Source organism: Falco naumanni, chromosome 9 (genome assembly GCF_017639655.2).
Source record: "Falco naumanni isolate bFalNau1 chromosome 9, bFalNau1.pat, whole genome shotgun sequence".
NCBI lineage: Eukaryota > Metazoa > Chordata > Aves > Falconiformes > Falconidae > Falco > Falco naumanni.
The window spans coordinates 4,064,783-4,090,171 of NC_054062.1; the positions used below are offsets into that span (position 1 = coordinate 4,064,783).

The 25,389-nt window shown below is 53.4% G+C and overlaps 1 protein-coding gene across 3 annotated transcripts in view; it reads left to right on the forward strand.

Moving 5' to 3' along the window:
* The first annotated feature begins 518 nt into the window (after positions 1 to 518).
* WHRN (whirlin) overlaps positions 519 to 25,389 on the forward strand; it is a 54,773-nt gene continuing 29,902 nt past the window's right edge. For all 3 annotated transcript variants that reach the window (XM_040607285.1, XM_040607287.1, XM_040607286.1), the window contains exons 1-2: positions 519 to 1,239; positions 17,680 to 17,895. In XM_040607285.1, the coding sequence (XP_040463219.1) occupies positions 640 to 1,239; positions 17,680 to 17,895 (816 nt within the window). In that variant the 5' untranslated portion in view covers positions 519 to 639. The remainder of the gene's footprint in view (positions 1,240 to 17,679; positions 17,896 to 25,389) is intronic.

The following is a 25,389-nucleotide window of genomic DNA, read 5'->3' on the forward strand; positions in this document are numbered from 1 at the left end:
TACCAGTTATGATTGCCAGGGTTGTAACAACTTACCAGTTATGATTGCCAGGGTTGTAACAACTTAGCAGTTACGATTGCCAGGGCTATAACAACTTACCAGGTAAAATCGCCAGGGCTGTAACTTACCACTTATAATTGCCAGGGCTGTAACTTATCAGTTATGATTACCAGGGTTGTAACTTACCAGGTATGATTGCCAGGACTATAACAACTTACCAGGTATGATTACCAGGTATGCCTGCCAGGGCTGTAACTTACCGGCAGGCCCCTGCCTTGGCACAGCGGGTGACCAGACCGGCGGGGCCCGGCTCCCTGCCGAGGCGGCGGGCGCTCACCGCTGCGATGAGCTGCGCCAGGCCTCAGCCCCGCCCCGGCGCGGCCGCGCTCGTTGCCGGTCCCACGGGGGCGGGGCGGCGGGGCGGGGGCCCGGGGGGGGGGCGCGGTCCCGCCGGCGGGGCCGCTCTGTATAACCCGTCTCCCGGCAACGGAGGGCACGTCATTTCCTGGGGAGCCGCCGCGAGGCGCCGGTGAGCGCGCGGCCAGGTGGAGTGGCGCGTGCGGCGACGGTGCCGCCCGGTCCTGCCCGGTCCCGCCCGGCCGGGGCCGGTGCCGGTGCTGCCCGGTCCCGCCCGGCGCGATGAGCGCGGAGCTGGACGGCGTGTCGGTGCACTCCTCCTCCTCCTCGTCGGGCTCGCTGGGCTCGGCGGCGGGGCCGGCTCCGCGGCCGCTGTCCGCCAACGTGCGGCGGCTGCACCAGGCGCTGACGGCGCTGCTGAGCGAGGCGGAGCGGGAGCGCTTCATCCTCTGCCTCAACGCCTACCACGGCCGCCGCAACGTCTGCGACCTGGTGCGCTCCCTCCGCGCCCTTCTCGACGGGCCCCGCCGCCGGCAGCTCCTGCCGCTGCTCCGGCTCGTCCTGCCGCGCTCCGACCAGCTCCTCTTCGACCAGTACACGGCCGAGGGGCCCTACCTGCTGCCGCCCGGCCGCCCCCCGGCCGCCCCCGCCCCGCCGCCGGTGGTCCCCAGCGAGCTGCGGCAGGTGACCCTCCGGCGGAGCAAGGCCCACGAGGGCCTGGGCTTCAGCATCCGCGGCGGCGCCGAGCACGGCGTCGGTATCTACGTGTCCCTGGTGGAACCGGGCTCCCTGGCCGAGCGGGAGGGGCTGCGCGTCGGCGATCAGATCCTGGGTGTCAACGGCAAGCCCCTGGACAGGGTGACCCACGCCGAGGCTGTCAAGGTAAGCCGGCTCCGGTTGCTCTGCCCCACCGGCGCGGGCTCCGCCGTATCCCAGCCCACTGTCCGCCCCGTCCCGCGGGGACGTCCCGTGTGTCCCCTCGCGCACCCCTCCCTTCCCCGGTGCTGCTGCAGGGCGCCCCGTCCAGCCGCACCGCCGCCGGTGCTGTCCGCCGCGGCCGGGGGTGCGGGAGCCCCGGTTCTCCCCCGTCTGCAACCCGCCGCGGCCGGGGGAAGGCAGGAGCCCCGGTCCACCCCGGTTCCCCCGCGTCTGCATCCCGCCGCGGGGCATGAGCCCCGGTTCCCCCCGCCGCAGCCCCGGCCCCCCTGCAGCCCCTTCGCGGAGCGGCTCCGTGCCGGGGAGGTGGGGCTGGTCCGGGCGGCGTGCGGGACAGCGCGGAGCCGAGCCCGAGAGTTTGCGCTGGCAGCGCCGGTGCCTGGGGACAGCACGGGCAGGGACTCGCTGCCGGGGGCCAGCCTGGCATCGTCTGCAGCCCTTGACGCGGCGGGTTCGCCCGGCAGGACCAAGCGGTACTTTTTTATATTTTAATCGCGACGTCTGTGGAACGCAGCGATGCTGCTTGTGGCCGCCTTCCGCTCTGGCAGGCTGCTGGAAGTTGGGAATCTGCTCGAGCCGGGTTTTCAGGCATGTGCTCGAACTGCTGTAGTGTGTTTTCTTCTCCCCAAGGCAGAGAAGCTGAGGCATGGAGAAGCAGCACAACCCCCCCGGGACTGCCCAGTGCCGAAAGCAGGAGTAGATCTCGGATCCTGACTGTCAGGGGAAAAGGGGAGCAGTTACACAACTGAAGTGCCCCCGGCCCTTCCCGCAGCACGGCGGTTCCCCTATGCCCCGGAGACCTGTTGTAGTACATAGCGGCTGTGGTGCTATCGATAAAAGCCTTCACGTAAGGCTGGGGGGGGGGGGGGGCTTCATAAACTGTGGGATTTTCACCTGAAGCTCAGTGTTTTGAGGCAAAATCCGCGTCCGAGTGACCCAGACCATTCACAGAGATGATCTGGTGGCTGGCGGGCTCAGCTCAGCACAGCAGTGCTCAGCACAAACCTATTGAGTGGAGAATCGGCTTTTAGGACAGCAATTAGGCAGTGCACAGAGAGCTGGGGTCTGGGCTGGCAAGACTGTTTTCCAGCTGTTTGTGCTTTAATTCTAACGTAATAAGCTAAAGCGCTTCTGTTCGCAGCCCGCTTCATGTGGCGCGCTCCTCCAACAGTGCATTAATCTTGCACGGCTTTGAACAGCATCTTCACAGCAAACCTGCCTGCGCCCTGCACCAGCTTTAAATCTGTGCCCCAGGCAAGGGCACGTCTTCCAGGCTGGAACTGAGCCCCTGGCAATCTCGAGACAGGAGAAAAGATTTATAGGAATTATTTTTGGTGTTGTTCCTAACGATAGGACTACGGTGTAAGCTTTCGGAAGTTAGTCTGCAATTCTGTGCCCTGAAGACTGAAAAAAAAAAAAAAAATCTCCTGTGTTTTGGCTGTGGTGCTGGGATGGGTAGGAACCAGGTGTAAGGAATGCTCTGGTCTGTTAAATGACTTAATCTCTAATTCAACCCGCTCTGCTGGGGAATTCGCTTTCAGTTTGTTCTCTAATATAACATATGTGAGGCCTTGTAGACACTATTAATATTGAGTGAAACTAAGTGCTTCCTGCATAGAGCTAATTCCTGCAGGATGCAGTTTGCCAAGGGGTTGCTCTGTGCTGAGAGCTGTATTTTGTTAATGTGATCCTGATAGGAAAAAAGCTTAGAAATTGTCTGCTCATGAGCTGAACTTCTTTAAACAACGGTTTCATCACTTGCCCGGTTGTGCTGGTGTCTTCCAGAGCTCCTGCGCTCTTGTTGCATCTGGGCAGGCTTTGTGACCCACGTAGCAGTGGTAAAAACACCTCCCTTCAGAAGAGTCACAGAGTGATTTACAGTGCAGCTCCAATAGTTCCTTTGGAGATTTTCAAATTAGGCAAGTGCTAATTTGTCCTCACATGCTGTATCTGGGAGGGGAGAGAAATGAGGAGTAGATGGTGTTCAGTGATGCTAAAGGGCATTTTTTGGATAATTTCCCAGGGGTTAAGGTACAAATACCTCAGCCTACTGTTCTGGACGCTGTGCAGGGTCAGAGCTGCAGGGACAAGAGGTGGTGATGTACAGGGTGGCTTATCCCCGTGTTCGCTGCTTCCCCTTGAAACTTCGTGTCTTGGGCTCGTTCTTGATGTGTTAACAGCTCCACAAAGGCCTGGGCTGTGTTCTGGTCTCCTCGAGCAGAGCAAACCTCACTGTGTCCTGACGTCCTCATGGATGTCTGTGGGTCCGCTCTGTAGCAGGTTAATGAAGGGAGAAATGTTGGATGAACAGCCTTGTACCGGAGCTGGGTTTGGTCCTGGAATTTATGCGTACACTTACTCAGGATCAAATACAGAGAGGGCAGAAAGGTGAGCCGAGAGAGGCTTGCTTAACACAAAACCATGGCTCTGTAGCTCGATCTCCCACACACTGTCTCTGCCTGCTTTAGACGAGCAGACGCGGTGAACTCTCTCCCCGTCAGAAGCTGTCTGATCAAAGCACAGCTCCTGTTTCTGCGTGAGGAGCGATGGCGCGGCTCTCCATCTGAGGAGGGGCACGTTCCTGTGCTGGGCTTCCATCTTGACTGTCCTGCAGCAAGAAACTGTCTGTCTAGGACAGTGTTGTTATTCATAATATGCAGAACGTGTTGTGCGAGAAGTTGTCACAGCTTGTTCTTGGGGGCATAAGATGATTGCAGAGGTTGGGAAGGCTGTTTCACCGCTGGCCTGGCCTGCTCCCGGGCGCTTCGCTTTCTCCGGGGTGAGCGTGACAAACTTACTGAACCAGAAATCAACTTTCTGTCTGTCAGGGTGCTCCGAGATGCCCAGCTGTGAATACAGGCAGAGAGGCAGCTGTTATGGAGCGGTGAAGAGATACGGAGCCTTAACTCATTTGTACAGCCTTGCAAGAGCATTCACACAGTAGTTACTGTGCCATAGCTCAGTTGCTGCCTTTTTGTGCATGCCTGGCCATACCCCAGCTGGTTCCAGCGCTCCTCTCTGGGAGGAGAGGGGCACTGACTGTGGGGAAGGAGCAATTTCTGCCTTCTGTATTTTCAGCAGAGCTGTGATGTACCAAAAGTGGAATCAGGTCACCAGATGAAAACTGTCACAACACTGGGCAAAGACAGCAGACGTAACGAGCTGGGTATTGTCCTAGCTGAAAACTGCCTGGTGTGCCGTGACCAGTTCTGTGGGGTTTGTAGATATTTTAGTGTAAACTGGATAAAAGTAGAATTCTGACTTAAATGACAGGATTACCTAAGCACTCCAAATCAATTCACTTAATGACCAGCTTCTTAACCTTTATGGGAGTAGCAGAGTTTTATGCCTTGTCTGCTTCGTGCTCGCTGTTTCATCCAAATCAAAATTAAATGACTCCATTACAATTATAGCTCTATCATTCCAGCATTCAAGAGTGCACTTTAGCAACAGATCACTGTAATTTGAATTATGGTGTAAGTGAAGAAGCTTGTATTGTCTGCCATATTTTTAGAGCTTGCTTGGCTTTCATCAGCCTTGCTATATAGTATACGGTTGATATTGTAGCAGTCATGCTGAAAGTTTATATTGACAAGCTGTAATATTTTGTCCAGAGTAGTTAAAATTGAGGTGCTTGTGGGTTTAGACCATGAAAATGTTACACAGGGAGGTATTTCTCATCTACTCCGGGGTCTGCATTAAACTCACACCTGCTTTCTCCCTCACCCCTTACTTTTGTGTCTCTGCAGTAGGTTTTTATGCCCTTTAAATCATTTAGGGAAGAAAGGGACAAGAGAAAGTGTAGTGCATCACAGCTATGATGGATCATTCCTGATTGAGGATTTGGCTCAGTGAGCTACACCAGCCTCAAAATTGCTGCATTGACTCCACCATTTGCCATGCTGCGTCTTTCTGTTCGTGCTGACAGCTGGGCGAATCCCGATGAGCTTGGTCAAAATCACCAAAACTAGACTAATTTGTATGCAATGGTCTTAGGGAGCGTGATTCTTCTGTCTTGGCGTAAATCTGTGGTAGCTTTGCTAAAGTCAGTGGACTTGCATCGAAGGAGCTGGGGTGGTTTGACTTCACCGTCTTGGGCTCTTTGGAGAGAAGCGGCGGGTTTTGCTGTAGGCGTGGTGGGGCTGGGGGTGGGGGTGTGATGAGGCAGATCTGTTACTGACAAGGCAGGGGTCTTTGGCAGGCAGCGCGGTGCTCCGCCGGCTCGCTGGCCGGTGGGTTGCTCCCTGCTGCAGCCCTGCCAGGGAGGCATCGCCAGCGGCCGGGGTCGCATTGCTGGCTGCCTGCTGGGGCAGAGGTTTTCACTCCTTCCAAACCAGCCTTTCCATCTCCTGCTCTGACCGTGTCAAGCCGGCATTGAAAAATAATTACAAGGGGATTACAATTCTTTTTATGTTCTATTAATTTGGACTTCCGTGATGGCAAACAAGGTGATCTCTTCAGAGACTGTAATATTTCGTGCGAGGTGGAAAGGGCTCCAGCTGCTTGTGCTCTTGCTAAAAGACCGCTGAGAAACGACAGAAGAAATGTGCAGCCCTGAGCCTTGGAAGCATATCTAGAGCAATTTCACTTTCCCGTCAGCTTACAAGAAAGCAAATCTCATTTCATTGTTTCTTGTGATGCCCAATTAATTGATTATCATTATCTGAGACTGCTTATTTGCTGTAGTCAGTAGTCACTACCGTACTGTAGAGTCATAACAGCTAGTAGGAATGACTGCAGCTTGGTTTCTTTGGTTGTTTTTTAACCCTTCCCAGTATTTGGAGTAGTGGGCTATCACACACGGTCATGGCTGGGATGAATGAGGAGTGAAAGCAGTGCACCAACCCCCTGATTCTGTAAAGGTATCAGACTTGTTCCTTTAAATGCCTGCTTGCTTATCTCAGCGTGTCTATATTTTTAGAAGTCATTGACTGATCCAGAGGCTAGAAACCTTTCTGCTTCCCAAGGGATCTCAGGTAGCTGGAGCATGGAAAACAAGGATGTGACTAGCATCTGCCCCAACAGTAAAGTAGTAATGTATTCCTTGATGTCTGGGTCTGCTTAGAAACAAACAAACAAACGCCCAAACCCAAGAACTGCACACAAAAAAGCACCTACAGCTTAAAACGCAGGTGTTGCGCAGTGCCACAGGCTTCTGCTCTGCTTTCCTGTCCTGCAAACAGTTTCCATTTTAACTTCTGTAGCGAGCTGAGCTCAGAGGGAGAGGGTAGAAAGTGTATAGTCACCAGGATCTCCCTTGAGGAAAAAGGGGAAGGGAAAAAGGTCCTCCTTGTATTTGGAGGCATGTATGTTTTAAATTAGTTTTAATGCTTCTTAAAGGGAAGGGCCCACGGTAGTGGCAGAGCGTAGATCTGGCAAGTGATGGTCTTGGTTTCACAGGCAGATCTGGTGATGGGTGACAGGGCAGACTGGAGCACCAGACCTCAGCTGGTGCGGAGGGCCTGGCTGGGGGCTGAGGGGCGATGCTCCCTTGTGCCCGTGAGCTAATCGGAGCTGGTCAATTTAAGGCAGTGTGTAACTTGGAGTGGGGTGAACTTGCACATTGGGAGGGGATCTGTGGGAATGCACTGGAGTTAAGAGCAGGTTACATGTGCTGCTCTGCCGCTGACTTCCCTCAGTAGACAAGTTACTTAGTCATCTGTTTCCCTTCATTACACCAGCAAATCAAAATCGGCCCTAATGAAATCAAATGACATTATACTGATGTGAAAGATTAGAATGAGGTCCTTAATCTCTCCTCTCCTCATAATGCAAGGATCATAATACTTGGCTTTGGTATTGGCTCGTTCATCAGCATTAGTATTGTTAGGGCATCCTTGAGTTCTTTGCACATTAATGTTATTTAGTGGGCTTCTTGTAAATAAACAGTTTTATCTCAATAGAAAAATTGTTAAGGTAACCCAAAGGATAAAAGCCTTTTTCATTCCAGTGTCCATTAGAAGAAAACAAAAGCATTAGTGTGCAGCATAACTGGTGGATTAAAAAGTCTTTTACTCAGTTTCTCTGCCCTCGGGGAAGACGATGGATTTTCTTGACACCTTCCTCAATGGCACATCTGCTCAGAGAATTATTCAGCTCTAAATCCCCTCACCTAAACCGACAATGCATCTGCTAAAATGATTTGGCTTGGCTTCTTTTGACTGGGTGCTCTGAAAATTCTCGCTGTCACAGACCACCAAGTGCTTAGCAAATCCAGGTGAAGCCGGGGCCTGGAGCCGGCAGCCTGGAGGAGCTCTGTTCCTGCTGGCTTCTTGTTGCTGGACTCAGAAACTGCATCTGAGCCTCCTGGGGTGGGGTGTGCTGGCAGGGGAAGGCTGGAAGGGCCACTGCTCTGTGCAGGCGCTGCCGGGGTATCCTTGGTGCTTAGTCAAGCATCTTCCTCGTTTCACCCCATTGATCCTTTTGGAGTTAGTTTTTCTACCAACTAACCCTATCTAGACAGTATGGGCTTGCTGGTGGTTCTCATGCCGTTTTTCAGCATTGTTTGGGGTGGAGTGGAGAAATAAGGCAAGAGGAAGCGTGGGGGATTGCTTTGATCTAGATTCCCCTCATGCCCCCCACACCCCAGAAAGCATCTGAACAGCTTTCCAGGCTTGCACTGAAATAAAGGTATGTGGAGTTTTCTGCTGCTCTTAAAATTGTCCTGGACTTGCCTGAGGGATACACTGGGCAGTGACCAGCTTTGAGGGGGTGGGAGGTTACAGAGCTGCTGCCTTGGAGCGGGGCTGGGGGTGTCAGCCCTCGGAGGGGTTAGAGCCCTGGGGCTAAGATTTCATCTGACCTTACCAGGTGAAAGGGACATGGGCATCCTGATGCCTGGGGGCTAAATGTGTGCAATCACCATAATTATGCATCCATTTGCATTTATTTGCATAAATGCCACTACTTGAAAGCCAAACTGCTGTCACCTTTGCCTTGGGAGAGGGGGAGATGTTGGGCTGTGCCTCCTGCAACTCCCATTTGTCTTTATGATGGGGTGGGGGGATGACACATCTCACACCCTCTGTCCCCTATGCTGTGTTACCCACTGCTTTCCTCTCTGGTTCCTCTCACCCAGCACTCCATCTGGAGTGCCTCCGCTTTCCTTCATCCCTCCTTCTATCTCGTTCTCTCTCCACCTACCTCTGTGTCACCTTCTCGTTGTACCAGTTCCCTTCGTTCCTGCCTGCCCTGGCTGCACCTTCCCCGCGCAGGGAGGAGCGTTTGCCTCCCGGCTCCTCCACACAGAAGCCCTTCCCTGGTCTTTGCCGGGCAAGATGGGGAGGGGAGATGCTTGATCCAAACCCTCTTCTTTACAGCTACAGATTGCCGTCTGGGGCAGGGGAAAGTCTCTCCCCATGCGTTTATATGGCACCTGGCAAACTTGGTCTAAGGCGTGCCGTGGGAACTGGGATAGTCTTGTATTTGTCCTGCCTGCAGAGCGTCCCTGGAGCAAGCCTTGGGGGTGGGCAGGCAGGTAGTGCCTCTGCCTGCTGTCTTCTGCTCAGTCCTTTCTGCTGGCAGAGGAGCCGCTTGGCTTATATGGCTCAATCCATCCCCCTGTAAAATGTCTCGCAGCCCCCTCCACTCCACAGCAGACACGGGGGGCCTCATCGTTCCCACTGGCACTGAGATGGTTTTGCTCAGTCTAGCTGAGCCCACAAGCTTAAAACTACCTGGGTCCAGCAGGAGCACCCCAGGATAGCGCAGGAAATGGTGATTAGACAAACTTCTGCAAATTGTTCCCTCCATGGTGCTCTAATGGTACAGCATGCTGTAAAAGCTCCCTCTGCCTCCCTCCTGTGGTATCTCTGCATTTCTTTCCCTTTTTGCAGCTTCCCCCCCCCCCCCCCCCCAGTTCCGTACCTTACTTTTTTGGAACTCGGTGCAAAATTGCGTGGTGCTTCGATGATTGATAACCTCCACACTGACCTTTGCCGCTCGCAAATGGAGCAAGTGCTCGGATGCCCATTATCTGAGCAGCCCAAGAAGCCAAACAGCTCTGGTGAGTCTATTATCGCCAGAAGAAAGCAGCTGGCGTCTGTAGCAAGGGGGAGGATGGCTCATAGTTAATGCTTCTTGTATCAAACTGTGATCTACCCACTAACGGAATGAATTGGAATAGATTGCTCATTTCATTAGCGGTGAAGGTAAGTGAGTGGGTTGTATCCATATGAGATGCATATTTTATTCAGACCGCCAGAAGAATACTGGTGATTAATCGCCATTGATTTCTGACATCTGTGTGTTCCTACTGGGAGAATTTTTGAAGGCCTTACGCAGCCTTCAACCTTTCGGTGCCCTCGAGAAGTAAAAATAACAAGGGTCAAATTCAGAAGGGGAGAGAGGAAAGCTGTCGGTGGTGTAAGACCTGCTGGGCAAGGATGGCCTGGCACAGGTGGGTTTCAGGGACAGTGGCAGCTGTCAGTCCTGATCTTAGGAAAGAACATGCTGTGTGGTGTGTTGGTTTGGGTTTTGCGTTTAGTTTTATTTAAAAAGCTAATAGCTGTGGGTACGCGAGATGTGTGTTTCCTTTTCTATTTTAAGCTATCTACTTCACTCTCAAAGGACTTGATAGATAATGAAATAGTGTTGTGAGGGGATCGATGGCCTTATGGAATCAATCTTCCCTTCTCTCTGGCACTTGTTTCTTCTAATAACATTTCTAGGCAATTGGTGACTGTTTCCCTGCTAAATGTTTTGGCACAGATCCACAGATTCAACTACATTATTTTCTTAAGCTTGTCTTCTAGCAAGTGTGCTTGCACACTGTGGTGCCAGTGTTAAACCTTTCATGCCCCAGTCTTCAAACACGTTCTAGATGGGGCAAAGCCAAATTTTATCTGAGTCTGGAGTGAAACACAGCAGCACTGAACAACAAGTCCCTGAAATGTCTTGAGAAAGGAAATGGAGAGGCAGTCTGCACCGTCTGATGCTGCAAGGGGATTAGGGAGGTGGAATTATTGTATTTAATGGTCCACTGCAAATGGGTTAGGTTCAGCGTGCCCGTCAAATAACGTGCTTTCCCAAAGAGCTTGCAGGATGAATTATGCTGTTGCTTTTGTGGTGGCATCTCTGCAGTCACCAGACGCAAGATAACCTGCGTGTCTCTGAGGAAGAAGTTCTCTCTTGCAATATTCCCATCCAGAGCCTATCCTTTCTCTCCGTGGGCCGCATGTTTTTTATGTTAGATGAAAACTCTGGCCTGAAAAGCTTTTCCCTTTGTCCCAGGGAGCTGGGGTGACATGCTTCATGGGAAGTGTCTTTTTTTATGTGGGCAGGTGCCGGCCCTCTCACTTGCCGTTGTTGCTTTATAAGTAAGGCTGACAGCAAAATCGAGGTCAGTGCCACAGTGCCAGCATTCTGGCACGAGTCCACCTCGCTGGGATCGGGGAAGGGCAAAGTGCTAAATGTTGGAGCAGTAGCCAGGCTGCCAGGCACAGGGACCAGCAGCCTGAAAGCTCACACAAGGGAGGGGGGTTCAGTGGTGGAAACGGTCAGAACCCCCCCTCCACCAAGGGGCCGGTGCAGCTGGCCAAAATCCTGTGCTCAAATGGGTGTTGGGACTCCCTGCAAACACATTCCAGGAGGCCAGGGTGGATGCACGGTGCAGAGAAGCCAAGGAGCTACTGGGGAGGGTCCAGCAGAGGCTACAGGGATGATGAGGGACTGGAGCATCTCCCTTAAGGGGAAAGGCTGAGAGCACTGCGCCTGCTTAGCCCAGAGAAGAGAAGGCTGAGGAGGGGGGATCTTATCAATGCACACAAATATCTCAAGGGCGAGTGTCAGCAGGACAGGGCCAGGCTCTTTGCAGCGGTGCCCAGTGACAGGACAAGGGGCAACGGGCACAAACTAAAGTGCAAGAAGTTCCAACTGACTATGAGGAAACACCTCTTTACTGTGAGGGTGATGGAGCACTGGTGCAGGCTGTCCAGAGAGGCTGTGGAGTCTCTTCTGGAGACATTCAAACCCCACCTGGATGTGACTGCAACCTGCTGGAGGAGAGCCTGCTTCAGCAGGGGGTTGGGCTGGGTGGTCTCCAGAGGTCCCTTCCAACCCCGACCATTCTGTGACAGGGCTGGAAAACAATTCCTGCTGGTTGCTTGATGTTCAGGGAGATCAGCTGGAAAATGGTTCCTGCTCTCTGCTGTAGATATGGTCCCTGCTGGCCAAAATGTCTGTGCAACAGCAGGGAAAGACTTATTGAAGAAGCTGCCTGTGTGGTCCCTGGTCTGTCAGCAATTGGCACCTCTGATCCGCGGGTGGGCAGTTAGCCCCTTTTCACCAGCCCTGAGTGTGGTGGGGTGACCCTAGCTAGATGCCAGGAGACCACCGAAGCTGCTCTGTCACTCCCCTCCTCAGCTGGGCAGGGGAGGGAAAATAATAGTGAAAGACTCATGGGTCGAGATATGGACCCACCTGCCTGCTCCTGCCCTGCCCTGCGTGTCTGCAGGGCTGCTGCCCTCACACATTGTCACTCCTCTCTCCAGCTGCAATTGCTGTCACGCAGCAACTTTTTCTCCTTAAATACGTTATCCCTGAGGCGCTACCACCGTCGCTGATGGGCTCAGCCTTGGCCAACAGTGGATCCGTCCTGGAGCCGGCTGGCATGGGCTCCGTTGGACACAGGGGAAGTTGCTAACAGAAGCCATCCCTGTAGCCCCCTTGCTACCAAACCCTTGCCACACAAACCCAATAAACTGAGAAATTAAATTAAAATGAAGCAGAGGAGAGAATAATCCTGCTTGCTGGGACAGCTGGGTAAAGGTGAGTCTTAGGGCTGGATCTGCCCTTGGGTACTGGCCTGGATCTGCCCATCCCGGCCTGGTTCCACCCTTGTCCTGGGTTCCCAGCTGGTTTAGCAGAGCCAGCACCAGCTACCCCTCATTGGGAGTGGGAAGTGAAGCCATGGCAATGCTCCTGGCAGTGCAGAGCTCCAGCTGGAGGCTCTATCTGGTGTCTGTCCCTCAGCACAAAGTCTGCTCGGGCTGCTGGCAGCTCCCAGGGGACACCAGGACTCCACACCGTGTCCCTGGAGAACAAGGCTCTCCGCTCTTGCTGCGGTAGGGGACAAGGTGAGCGGAGCTGGCTCTGGTGAGCAGCAGGGGCTGTTGTGCTCCCTGATGCCCTGACATTGGCCACCTCCCCTCCTTGTGATGAAAGGCTTTTGGTGCCGCATCCTTGGCTTGACAACCTTCCATCCTGCCTGAGCTGCCGAGCTGCCGGTTTGTAATGCAGTTGCCATCATCCCCTAGCGCTGGTGTACCCACACGCGGGATGCCTGCTGCCTCTCCAGCTCAGCCCGTTAGCCTTTGCTCTTGCCTCCTTGAATGGCTATAAACGATTTCCATTTTTGCAACACCTCTACGCCCAAAGCGCTTTCTTTTATGAAAGGCAAGACTTGCCCCTCAGTTCTCACTGTGAAGTTGTTTCCTTAGGTACTCCAGCACCCAGCTGCAGCCTGAGCTGGGAGGAGCGGTGCCGTAGGAAGCCTCTGCAGCCCCCTGGCTCGCCCAGGCCTGGCCTTGCTTCCATTGTAAAGCAGGTGGTGAGACCCTGGCCCGGAGGCGGTGCGGCAGCAGGCTGCACCTCATTACCTCAGTAGCAGGCATAAACGGCCTCATTAAATCTGCTCCGTATCCCAGTGCTGCAGCAATAAAAATTGTCGGGACCAAGGTGGTATTAAGAAATTTATGGTGAATGCTTCGCTATGGTGGTTGCTTGGATTCCTCGTAGGAGCCACTATTGGGGCTGGAGCAGATGCACCAGGCTTAGTAGAGCCAGAAGAAAACCAGAGCGGGAAGGGTGGCATTTCATTCCGTGCGGGGAAATGGGTAGTAGCTCTGCTCGCCTGGAGCTCAAGGCAGCTGAGAGTGATTTCTGTCTCTGTAGGTACCATGAAAGCTGCTCCCGTTTGGCTCACCTGACGCCTTGTTGTTTTGCAGCTCTGCATGCCAAATGCTTTGTTAAAGCCTAGTTCGGTGTGTGGATGTACAAAGGTTTATAGGTCTGTGCCAGATCTTGTTCCCATGCCTGCTGCGCTTCGTTACGGAGCGTGTGCGGTGCTGTTGTCTGAAGGAAGACACTGCTTCCCTTCTCATCGCTTCCCATAGCCATGGCAGCTTTAGTTTCAGTAGCTGGTGGCTTCCTAATGAAAAAAGACTTCCTGGAAGCTCGAACGTTTGGACACGTCTGACTTTGGTGGTCACTGGGTTGGGGAAGTGGCTTGTGTTGACTGTCCTGTGGTTTTTGACAATACTGCGGTGGCCAGAGGGAGGACACGGGTGGTGCTGAGCGAGCTTTGTGCTCCTCGACCTCCAGCTCTCCTGCTGGGCCCGTTCCTCAGACAGGAGCTGTACTTTGGCTTACTGCAGCAGGTGTGCTTCTCGTGGAAGTTGAAAGCAGGGATTCCTCAAGGTATTGGTGCTCCTGCTTGAAAAAGGATTTACCCCCCGAGCTGATACAAACCTAGGCTTACCCTACAATTAATAAAAATAATCTATTCAAATGGATGCAAGCTCACAAGTCAAAAATCTGTTTGTATAAATAGATTAGATTACAAAGAGATTCAGCTTAGAAATAAGCTTTGCTGGCTGAATTTCAGACCTGTGCCTAAGCAAAGGCTTAAATGCTTGCTCACGTAAGCGTGTGCCTGAAGACCATGTTGAATCAGGGCTATGGAAGACAGTCTTCTAGGAAAAAAAATTATCTGTTACCTCTCTTAATGTACATAGTGTTGCAGTGTTAAACAGCTGCTGCTCAGTGGTGCTTGTGATGGCGCGTTACACATCTGTGTCAGTATATACATGCAAGTTCTGTGTGGTTTGGGGATGCCCAAGCGCCTATAGCTCTTCTACCAGCTTGTAGCTGGGCGAAAGGGTTTGCTCGTGTCACGGCCCTTCGTTGTGTCCTGGGTTATGAAGCTGGGGAAGAGGGAGTTTAACCGGAGAAGGTGGCAGCTGCAGGGAAGCGGCATGTGATGGAGGGGCCATCTGGTGCAGGCTGTGAATCGGGGCAGGCAGGGTGGGAGCAGGCGGGGGCCGAGGTGCAGCCTCACTCAGCAAAGGCAGTGCTGGAAAGCAGGTCGGAGTTGCAGTGGGAGGCACGGAGACCCGGCCACATGCAGCGGCAGTGTCACTGAGCGGGTGTGACACCATGCTGAGAGGGGGGCTCTCACCAGCTTGCTCAGGGCTTTGTGGGGTCACCTTGGACAAGGGGGGGTCCTGCCTTTCTTCTCCCCTTTCTGCTCAGCTGCTCTCGCTTGTGTTTCTGGAGGCAAGCCCCATCCCTTTGGGTGTGTTTAGCAGGTACCTGGAATCCCCAGCTACTGAGGTCTCGGTGGGGTACCATCGTTGGGCCGTGTGGCTGGTCTCACTGTGCCTCACAGCAGTAAGGCAAGTCCTTCGTGGGTGTCACTGTCCTCCCCCACCTGTGATCATCAAAAAGGGCTCCAGAAGGTGCAGATCACCTGCCGGTGCAGTGGCTGGGCCAGCAGAGCTGTGTCCTGCAGGGCTCCCAGGTGTAGGGAACGGTGTGGATGGGGTACCGTTCGTCCTGCACTAGCTCTTCAGTAGGCGTTAGCAGAGGGGATATGCTGGGGGAGAGCACTGTGCTGGGCAGGAAACTGCTTCACTCGCCGAGTGCTTAAAGGGGGCTCAGTAAATTTATAAAGGGCTACACAGAGTGTCAGCAGCCTGCCCACTGCAGCTCAGCCTTCTGCTGGGAGAGACTGTCACCAGCAAGTCCCAACAGGCACGGCCAGCTCCTGTTCGCTCCCTCCTCTTGTGTCTCCTCTGGTACTGAGCTGCCGGGAGCCCTGGCCCAGCCTGCTGCCCCAAGCCAGGCGGCTGCTTTCCTCGCCTCCCAGCTCTCCGCTGTCACCTTCATGCATAAAACATCTCCCTGTTGACTGAGATCCCATCTCCTGGTGGCCTTGTCAAAGGAGCTGCAGGGGGACGTAAGAAGTCCCTTGTAAATCTCTGGCCTCTCATCCTTGGAAACTTTACTGTGCCTCCAGAGAGCAGCTTCGCTGCTGTTGCTGCTCTTTCAGGGGCTGACATTTCGCTGAGGCAGAACGGGAGCATCCAGCGCTCTGCCTGCTGCCAGCCTTCAGCAGCCACCACTGTCCTGGGGACAGCTTGGGAGCGCTCCGCCTGGTGTCTGTCCCTCCTGCGTGGGAGAAAACCCGGAGGGTTACGTTCTGTTCCCCTGCCAGGACAGGCTCTCTGAGGAAGGGGGGAAGCAGGATCCCTGTGTCAGTCCCAAAGAGACCTGCTGGGGAACGGGGTGGCAGTGAATGTGGTGTGAAAGGGGAGGGAGCAGCTTGGCGGGGGCCCTGTGCACACTCCTGACCTGGCCCCAGCTCTGAGGTTTTTTTCTTTGCTCCTTCCTTAGATTACAGTGACATTCGGCAGCTGGCTTTGAGGCATTGTATGAACGTCTGCGGGGAGGAATGGCCAGGATCGGTGCAGACAGAGAGCCTGCTGTTTCATTTAGAGGGGACGAAGGGTGGGAGTGCGAGTGTCTGTTAGGATCACGTGGCATTTCTGTGGCAGAGGGAGGACAGTAACCCTGTACAGTTGGGCAAATCACTGAATAGCCTCATCGTTTGCTTGTGCTCGATGAGGGGTTGCAGCTTCATTCAGAGAAGAGATTTTGCTCGTGGGACTGTCCATGCTGTTTGCTGTCCCAGTACTGAGGTAAGTAAGTGACGTTATGCAGGCTTAAAAGAGGTTTCCTTAGAGATGCCTCTAGTTTGAATGCAGAGTGTTTCAGGGAGGGGCTGTTCCCCACCTCATGGGGGTCACTCTGCACTGGTAGCTCTAAGGTAGGTGAGAAACCCTGCCACCCCCACCTGATCGCCGTGGAGCTGCAGTCACCCTGAGCCTGCCTGCGTGGCAGCTCGCGCAGGGGCTGCGGGTCGGGAAGCAGCGCCGTGCCCTGGAGCACGGATGGGCCCCGGTGCTGTGGTGCCCATTTCAGAGCGGTACCCTGGGGCGGACAGCAGGCTCAGAAGTAGCTTTGCTGTCCCGATGAGATCTGGGCTGATGCTGGCAAGACTGGAGAGCAGTGAGCACCTCTGCCTGTCCCACCAGGCGGGCTGGGCTCCGTGTGCTCGCAGGGAGAGCAGAGATCATGGCAGGCGATGTGTTTGGGGGACTGGGGGAGCTAAGGGGACAGGGGCTGGAGTTAGTAAGCAGCCCGGGATGTTGAGGTGCTCTGCGGTTGTTCTGATGAGGCTGTTGGTCTTGCAGTCCTTGTTTAAGCTCTCCAGGCACGTGATGACCTTGGGAGCGTGTGACAAATTTGCAGCCAAATTGCTGTATGTGATGGAGATGCTGAACTGGGAATTGGTGAGCTGGACTCTGTCTAGCTCTGGCAGGGAGGGACAGGAGCCTTGCCAGGTCAGAGCTGGGATCCAGCCAGCCCACTATAACTAATGATATTACTCTTTACTGAAGAGCTGCCCGTATTAGTTCTTCCTGGTCATGAGCTTTGCTCGGCAGCTTCTCTGCTCAGTTGGGAGAGGAGACCTTGTGGGAGCAGCTTATCAAAAACATGTATATATGGAAAAAATACCCCAAAGCATCTCCTTTCTGAGAGAAGATCCAGAGTGTTGACGTTCCTGAGGCCTCAGGAGGAGTTAGCACTTACAGATGTCCCCAGGGAGAACTCTTATATGTTAATTTTACTATAAAGCTTCTCACAGTGGAAGCTGGAGGGGTAGAGGAGTAATTGTAGGTCACCTTATCTGAGTCCCAAGGTCATCTCTGTGCATGCTGTTTTAAATATATGTGTGTATTTAATAATTATTGTGCTCATTAATTGGCTGCTTGTGCTGGGGAAGGCAGCTGGTAATGAAGTGGCAGCAGAGGCTGAACTTCTGGGAGTGTTGTCAGCATCCCCTGAAGGCATCAGGAGCTTTTCCAATGGCAGAGTTTGGGGCCGAGCTGTGGGGAGCGGCAGTGCTGCTCTCCTCCAGCATCAGTCCCGGTCCTGCTCCGACTCCTCTCCAAAGCTGCTGGAACTGCTCAGCCTAAGGTTCAGCCCGTGCTGGGGGGTTCCTCTTGGGCATGTCACTGCCCACCTTGCCCCCCTGTACTCTGCCCCTCTCTGCTCTTTCCCCGGCTGATGGGAAGTGTGTATTTTTTCTGTCAGCAGCAGCAGCTTTGCCTTAATACCATTGCAGTTCAAGAGAGAACAGAAGAATCCCAGCTTTTTCACTAGCTTTTTATGTAACTCGGTCATACAGTTGCTAGTTGCAGAATAGCTTGAGATCTTTCAGCCTCAAGGAAGAGCAAAACGTGTGACCCTAGAGTCCTAAGACAGATTGTCCTTCCCCCTCCATAGGCATTAACTCTTTCCTCTCCTTGGCTTGTCTTCCAGGTACTGAAAGGCTGCAAGAAGCTGAACCTGTCTGTACATTCGGTGGGACGCATCCCAGGGGGCTATGTCACCAACCACATCTACACCTGGGTGGACCCGCAGGGCCGGAGCGTGTCCCCGCCGACAGGCCTGCCACACCACCAGAACAGCTCCCTCCGCAAGGACAGCGAGAAGAGGAGCCACCTCCAGCTCCTGCAAGAGGGAGATGAGAAAAAGGTGAGCAAGGGGGATGGGCTACAGCCCTGGGGGCCTGTCTGCGGGTGCCTGTTACCACGTAGGTGCCAACCCTCTTCGTTCCCCTTCGGCTTTTGATTTGTGCGATGCCAGCCTCCACGGGGATAGCTTGTTTCTCCTTTAGGATGCACTGGATCCTGATTTTCTCACTCTGTCTGTAGCTTTCCCTCTGTCCTGTTCCTATGGGATGGATTGCCTTTGTTCCCATCTGACACAAATAGAACCTGAGCTGGAGAGAAGGTGTTGTCCCAGTGCTGACTGGTCTGGCAGTGCGGGTCCTGCCAGGAAGAGTGGTCAAACCAGAAGTTGCTTTGAAGACTTTTCCCAAACAGGTTGTTTTCTTGGCTGGAGGCCCGCTGCCAACACGGTCATTGAGAGGCTGACATAGATGTCATGTTCAGGAGAGTGAGTGGATTTGGAGGACTAGATCTCAGAGTACATCGCTGCCCTTCTTCCTGCATTTCAGATCCTTCCTCAGGTGTTCCCGCGAAGCTTTCTTGGGTCTCTTGGCAGCATTCTCTAAGTAAAAAACCCAACAAAACGAAACCAATTTTTCTCTTCCAAAAATGCTGTAAAATAAAATGGATGATTTTCCTTTTCCATTTGGGAAGAGGCAGGCTGAGCCAGGAAGGGCCTGAGCAGTGCTTGTGTAAAAAGCCCTGGCAAGTGAAAAAGGAGCTTGCAAGTGAAAAGGAATGGCTTTCTTAGCAGGACCCAGGGGAGCTGGCGGTGCCAGGCCAGCGCTGGCCACTCCAGCAGGACCTCAACCTCAACGGAAAGGAAAGCATATCAGCACATCTAATTCCCAGTGCTCTTACTGTGAGCCTGCCCTCCTTTCAAATAGGCCTTATAGTAAGTGAAGCCAGCAAAGGGTATGTTCAAGCTGCGATCTCTGATCTCGGGGGTTTTATTTTTTTTTTCCTCTGTCATGCTTCCCATGCCCAGGGAGACGTTAGAGAGTTGTAGGTGCAGAGGAACAGAGCTCAGATGCCTTTGCAGTGAGGCACAGGCTGGAGGGACAGACTCTGCTGGCTCTCTTGGTGGTGATGGATAGGGAACCTGTTTGTCCTGTGCACGCAGGACATGCTGTTGCCTCACCGGTGTTCATGGGACATCAAAGAACTATCATAAGAGCGAGCAGGGCACTTGCTTCCCAAAGGCACAGAATTGCTTGGAGCCTTGAGGTATTTCCATCCTGTTATCCTGAGATTGCTCTGCCTGTCCCTAGTGCTTTGATTGTATGCCCAAAATGTCCTCAGCTCCTCCTGGAAAGGCTGTGGAAGGATCTGTAGGCTGGAGCCTCCCATCTCAGCCAGAGGGAGAAAAAATTAATACAGGATGAGGCAGTTGACTGATGAAATATTCATGTGGGCCACAAGGGAGAAGGGCCCATTATTTTTACTTTAAGGAGAAGAGAAAAGCAGGCACTGCTGGCTTGCTGGTGTCCCCCACCCCCCACCACTCAGTGTCACCTTGATACAGCAGGCAGCAACTCTTTGAAGCTGTGGGTAGGAGGTGTTCCTCTGCACGTTGTTCCTTTAGTCCTTGCCGTGTATCGACACAACCCCCTTAGAAGCCTGCAGCTGTACGCATCCCTGCCGGGTGCCTGAGCCTGGCAGGGCCCCAGACAGCCCGTTTCCCTCAGTCCCTAAGGAAACGTGATGCCGGGTGCCCGAGCTGTCCCTGGGCTGCTTGGCTGCTGCATGGGTCGGTCATCAGACCAAAGCAGCCTCCCCTCTGCTGCTCCTGGTCCCAAGCTCGTCAGGGCTGGCATTTCCAGGCGGGGCACAGGAAAATGAATCCAACTGAACTTTACAAGTTAAAAGACCTTTAATTACCCTGACTTAATCTGCTTTGGAAGGGAATGAAGCCAAGTTGAATGAAGGCCACGTTAAACTTCGAAGAGCATCCATGCTGGGCTTGACTGCTCTTGGATACACTCCCAAGGTGTGAGGGGGGGGTCCCGGCTCCAGGTCGCCCGCTGTGGCACCATTCTGGCTGAGCCAGGTTGTGGGGCTGTGGCTCACAAAAGTGGCTGTCCTTGTTCTGAGCTGTGCTTCTCTGGTGCCATTGCTGTGATGCCTTTTTGTGGCAGCGCTGCACTTACAGAGCACTGCGGAAATCTACCAGCCTTGGGTGGGATGCCCGATCTTCATGGTGCTACCAGTTTGTGGCTTGATGGCTTCAGGACCTTTTGCCCAGGTGTGAGGGGTGGTGGAAGAGCCTTGCTCTTCCAAAATCTGAGCTTGCTTTTTCCATTCCTTGGTGCTGCTTCACACAGTCGGACAGCCCTTTGGCTTGTAGTGGAGAATGGTCTTTAACTGCAGGGCAGGGGTGTGGAGGCCCCTCTGTTAACCTGGGAAGAATCAAAATGACAGTTGCAGGAGATACCTGAAGCTCTCAGAAGTGGGTGTACAGAGGTCTGATGTGGAGGGCAGTGCTGGCACCATGAGAACAGGCACTGCTCAACCTTCTCCTGGCACTGCTCCTCCGTGGCATGTCAGCAGTGACGGCGGTCGCTCTGCTGTTCCCCTCCTGCCCCGCTGGGCCACACTGGCCCATTACCATGCTTGTGACAGGAGCTATCAACCGTGTGTTGTTGCACTCCTGGGGTCCCTGCGCAGCCCTGGGGGGGCCCTTGGCTGCCTTTGCTACTCCAGACTTGACTTCTTGTGTCAGACTCCAGCGTGCCTGCTGCTCGCTGCAGCCCAGCTCGGTGCTCCCTGGAAGCTGCCTCCTTGCTGTCTTAACGCAGCTCCATCCTTGCTGACCACAAGCATGGTGTACCTTTCTCCCTAGCCTGCTGGCTCAGCAGTTCAGAAGCGCTTTCAGCAGTAGCTGTTAGTGCTGATGGGATCCAAGGTTGCTCAGAACAGGACCCTGGCCCCTCCACTCCTTGCACTACCTTGAGCCTGCCTCCAAACTCAGCTCCTCCTGACAGTCCTGCTCGTTGGTGTCAGCGTGCAAGGTTTGGTATGCACGTTGCAATAACCTCCACTCCTGAATCCCATCTGTAAGACCAGCAAAAGACAATTACCGGGTGTTACAACTTTTAAATGGCCAAGGCAACCCAGACGCTTCTGTATGCAGAGGTCCCTGGCTTTGCCAGCTGACGGTGAAAGAAAGCCCCACCGTGATCAAAGGCTGCCTGGCAGTGAGGAGAGCCTGACCTGGCCAGTAGATTTAAGAGGGGTTATTTGGTGTGACTGCCTGTGTCATTTGTTTGAACACATGCCCCAGGGCATGAATTAGCTGAGCCGCTTTGTCCTGACTTGCTGTGCGCCATCCAGAGATGAAAACGTGTCCCAGAACACAGGAGCAGCCTGCCTCTAGTTTTTTCTCTTTATGTGTAGATACACAGAGAGAGTTAACTGTTGAAAATGGGGTTATTCTGTTCACAAATATCAGGCAAATAAATGCAACTGGTCCCTGGTTAATTCAGCCCAGTCAACTGGAATTGACAGGTACTGCCATGGGCTATTTGATTTCTGGGTGGTTTTATATTCTGAGAGAAGGGCTGGGGATTAGTTCGTTGGTGTGTGCCCCCCTGCCCCCCCCCCCCCCCCCCATTTCCAATCGATCTGAACGTCCTGGAATACATATGTAAAAGCTTTCAAACAGGCACCGTTTGGAAACGTACAGCAGAGATCAGCCTTGAGCCCTACAGCAGGAGGCTGAAGCCACCTAAACCAGCAAGTTTGTTAATACGTCGCTACAGTTCAGTAAGCCTGCAACGCTGCTGTAGCTAAGGTGGTTATTTCCAGCTTTTGCAAGGTTAAATTCAAGGTTGGTGGAGGCATCCTACATTCATCAGGCAATAGAGATATCCCTGTCTGGCTACCTTTTCCTCCAGCGCATCTGTTCTGTATGCCTGAAAGGATGGCTTTTGTAGCATAGTTTAACAAGTTTGCTTATCTGTAGGCAGAAGCATTCGTTATCAAAAGGCTTGAAATGGAAACCCCGCTGCTGTTGGCGTGTGTGTGATAGTGTAACCGATCTGCCTGGTGGAGGGGAGATCTGGTGCACGGCTGCGTACCTTCCTGGAGGGGCACGTGGGCGGTGGGCTGCAGGCGTGGGGCAGGTGGGCTGGTGTGCAGCCAGGGCGGTTGGGCTTTCAGCTGGCGGGTCAGTCTGACCTCCTTGGGTAGCTTTGCTGCAGTGCAGATTCAGCGCAGAAGGCAGCCAACGCTGCTGTCCCAGTGCTGGCACATTCCTTGCCCGTGGCTTTGAATTGTGTTTTTGTGTAGACAGTGGGATTCCTTCACTGTCAGCTGTGGAAGAAGCAGTGACGGGGATTTGGGAGGTTATGGGTGGACTGTCAGCTGTCCACTGGCTTTGCTTTCACCATCTTGTTTCAGTTAGTGGTTCTGGGCCAAAATCCAGCTTGCACCAAGCCTGGGTCAGAGGCTGTTCTGTGTGGATGAGCAGGAGGTGAATGCTAAGATCTGGGCCGATTATTCATTGTAGACCTGACCTAACACAAATGATATCTCGTGAAAAGGCACAAGAAGGGATGCAAGAATTAAAGGGAATGTCAAGATGATGGAGGTGCTGGCAGGTACGCATTTGTGGTTGTGCAAGTTGTTGCAAATTTTATGCTTTCCGTGTCTGTGTTGTCTGTGGCAGGTTGAACAGATGGCCATATTTCCTAAGTTTTGCTACTATTAGTTTCCTGCAGTAAGGGCAGCCTTCCCTGCGGTTGTAATCAATGGATGCAGTGTTTTGTGAGAGCCCTGTGCCCGTCTTCCCCTTAAGTGAAGTAGCCATTGGTGGTGGTCAATAAGTGTGACATGAAGGGCTTGCACTAGTGCAAAGTTCTGGAGAAATGTTGTTGGAGCCACCTGTCTCCAGGACAGACACAGCAGCAAGTCACAGTCCCCCAGCGCAACCCCAGCAGAGGATGTAGCCTGCTTGCTGGAAGGATGGGACCTGCTTCCCGTGGTCACCTTGTGCTTCAGAACAGTTTACTTTTTATGATCTGTCCAGGCTTAAGTCCTCTAGATTTTTTGCAACAGCAAGGACCATTTGTGCTGTGAATTGTCACTGATATACTTCTGGGATCAACAGCTTATTTCATTAAAAGCACTTTGGAAACCGTCAGCCTGCAAAAACTCATAGGTGCTGCTGAGCTGGGAGGAAGACTAACTGTGCAAAATGCTCTGCAAGTGTCGGACTGCTAATTCTCTGAGAAACGCCATTTCATCAGCTGAATCGTTGCTCTAATGTGCTTATTGCCAGGGGAGCTGCTTATTCCTTTAAGCTTTTGATGCAGCAGAAGAAAGAAAATACACATAAAAAAGAGAGTGTGAGCATCTCTTTGCCTTCAGGCAGTTCTGTATCCCAAAGTAGCTGTAATTATTAAAAAACAAAAAGAAAAAATATATCTGTGATAACATTGCATGGCTCAAATGCTTGAGACACTAGTGGTGACTACTTGAGCATGAAGGATAAGAGATGCAGGAGAGATAAGGAAGGATTTCTTTCTATTAGATTGTAATGATATTTTCAGTGTGAATTGATACAGCTCCCCACGTCTCTCACTGCTTGCTTGCTCTGACCTTGCTGGGGTTTGCTTTGGTTTACAGCTGGAAGCATATCCAGGCTGCTCCAGGGGTATGTGGTTAGTTCCCTGTGGTGACTGGAGTATGTGACGTGAGCCACTGGTTCCCCAGCTCCCCAGGGATTAAAGGGCTCCTCCTGCCTTGGGTGGCCTGTAGCACTGTCCCAGCAGACTTACCCCAAAACACCCCTTGGGTCAGACCTCAGCTCACCCCACGCCGGTGGGTGGCAGTGCCATCTCTTCATTATTTCAGGCACTTTAGCAGAAAAGCCCCCAGAAGCGGTAATTGTGCTGGGCAAGTCGAGCGGTGCCCCGGGGGGTGGGGAGGGGCAGCCGGTGGGCTCAGCAGCGTGGGCGAGAGCTGCTGAGAGCGGGGATCCGGCCCCGGGGCAGCGGGCTTGGTTTAGAGGCTGTCCTGTGCTGCTTCTGTTGTTGCCTGCTTGTCCCTCTGCTCCGAGTGCCACCTCTCAGCCGTGGGAGATGCCCGCTGTCCCGGCACACACCTCCTACAAGAACCTGTTTGCAAATCGGCGCCCCACATGCTCCTGCTGCGTAGCCAGAGGCAGCCCTGGAGCTGCGCTACTATTAAACACGCTCAGAGGTGGCTGCCAGGGCAGCTGTGGCTGCAGCCACTGGCACAGCCTTGCAAAGCCTGGCCTGGGAGTGGGGTTGGTATTAGAGGCAGCTCTGATGGATCTGGCACCTCTAGCAGCTGTGACTGCTGCTCCCAGGACCTCGGTTAATGGGTCGTGAGCTGGCTCTGTGTTCCTGTGAGCTGTGCTCGCACGTTTGCAGGATGTCTAGACATAAGTCAGTGGGGTTTCTGTGGTAGGCAGGAGGAGGATGAGCCGTGTGAGCCTCCTTAAGTGTTGTTTTTTGTTGTGTGGTAGCAGTAATGGCATGGAAATAGCTGTCGGCATGGGTGAAACCTCCTCAGCCATTCACAGCTGTGTGCTGAATTGCACTGGTGCAGTCATTCTTGTCTGACAGTGCTTTTTCTAATGGTAAAATCGAATCTGTCAACAGGTAATTTCATAAACCGGGAGAAAAGATATCCCATGCAAGAATCTACTCAGAGCAAATGCCTGACTGATGATGGCATGTTTTCCTTCGTTTCCTGCTACAGGAGGCAGCAGATGTTTCGGTGTTGAAATTGAAATTAAATGTGTGACCTTGATCTTTCAAATGCTCCTGTGTTGTACACACAGGAGTAGCCTGGGGCTGGACGCAGCCTCGGTAGGGCATGGGGAGGAGGTGGGGACCGCGCAGCATCTGTGCCACTGTGAGCCTGGGAATACCGGGCCCTTCTCAGCAAGGTGAGGAGGGGTTACCTTGCCTGGATATCCTCAGTTTCCCCCTACAGAATAGCTGCCCTTCTGCATGCCTTAATTGCTGGCCCTGGTTTAGGATGGTGTCAGGACAGCTGTGCATTTAGCAGCTTGGAGTGATCCCAGCTATCCCCGAAACTAGCCCCTGTGGTATGTTACAGCTTCTCCCCCTGAGCTTCAGCCTGGCAGTAGAACAGGGAGGGAGGAAACAAAGTGGAAACGGAACCAAAATGCCCTCTTCTGGGACAAGACTTGCACAGAAGTATTAATTGTATGTGTACAAACCTGCTTACCTGAGTGGAGAAGCTCAAGAAGAAGCGCTTGGTCTGGGGAACGGTGTCCTGGGGGTCTGTTCCCAGTGGGACCCAGGATGGGCACTTTCCATCGTGGCAAGAGCAAGTCACGGAGGTGGGAACCACTGGAAACAACAGCCTGGCCATAGTGGACATGTTTATCTCCCTCCTTGGACAGCACAGCTTGGCTTGTGCTTCACTGTCATCCTGCAGTCTCCTTCCCACCCCACACTGTGTGCGGAGGGTGGGCTTACGGCGTGGGAAGGGTGCCCCCGGCAGGGTGGCAGCGAGTGTG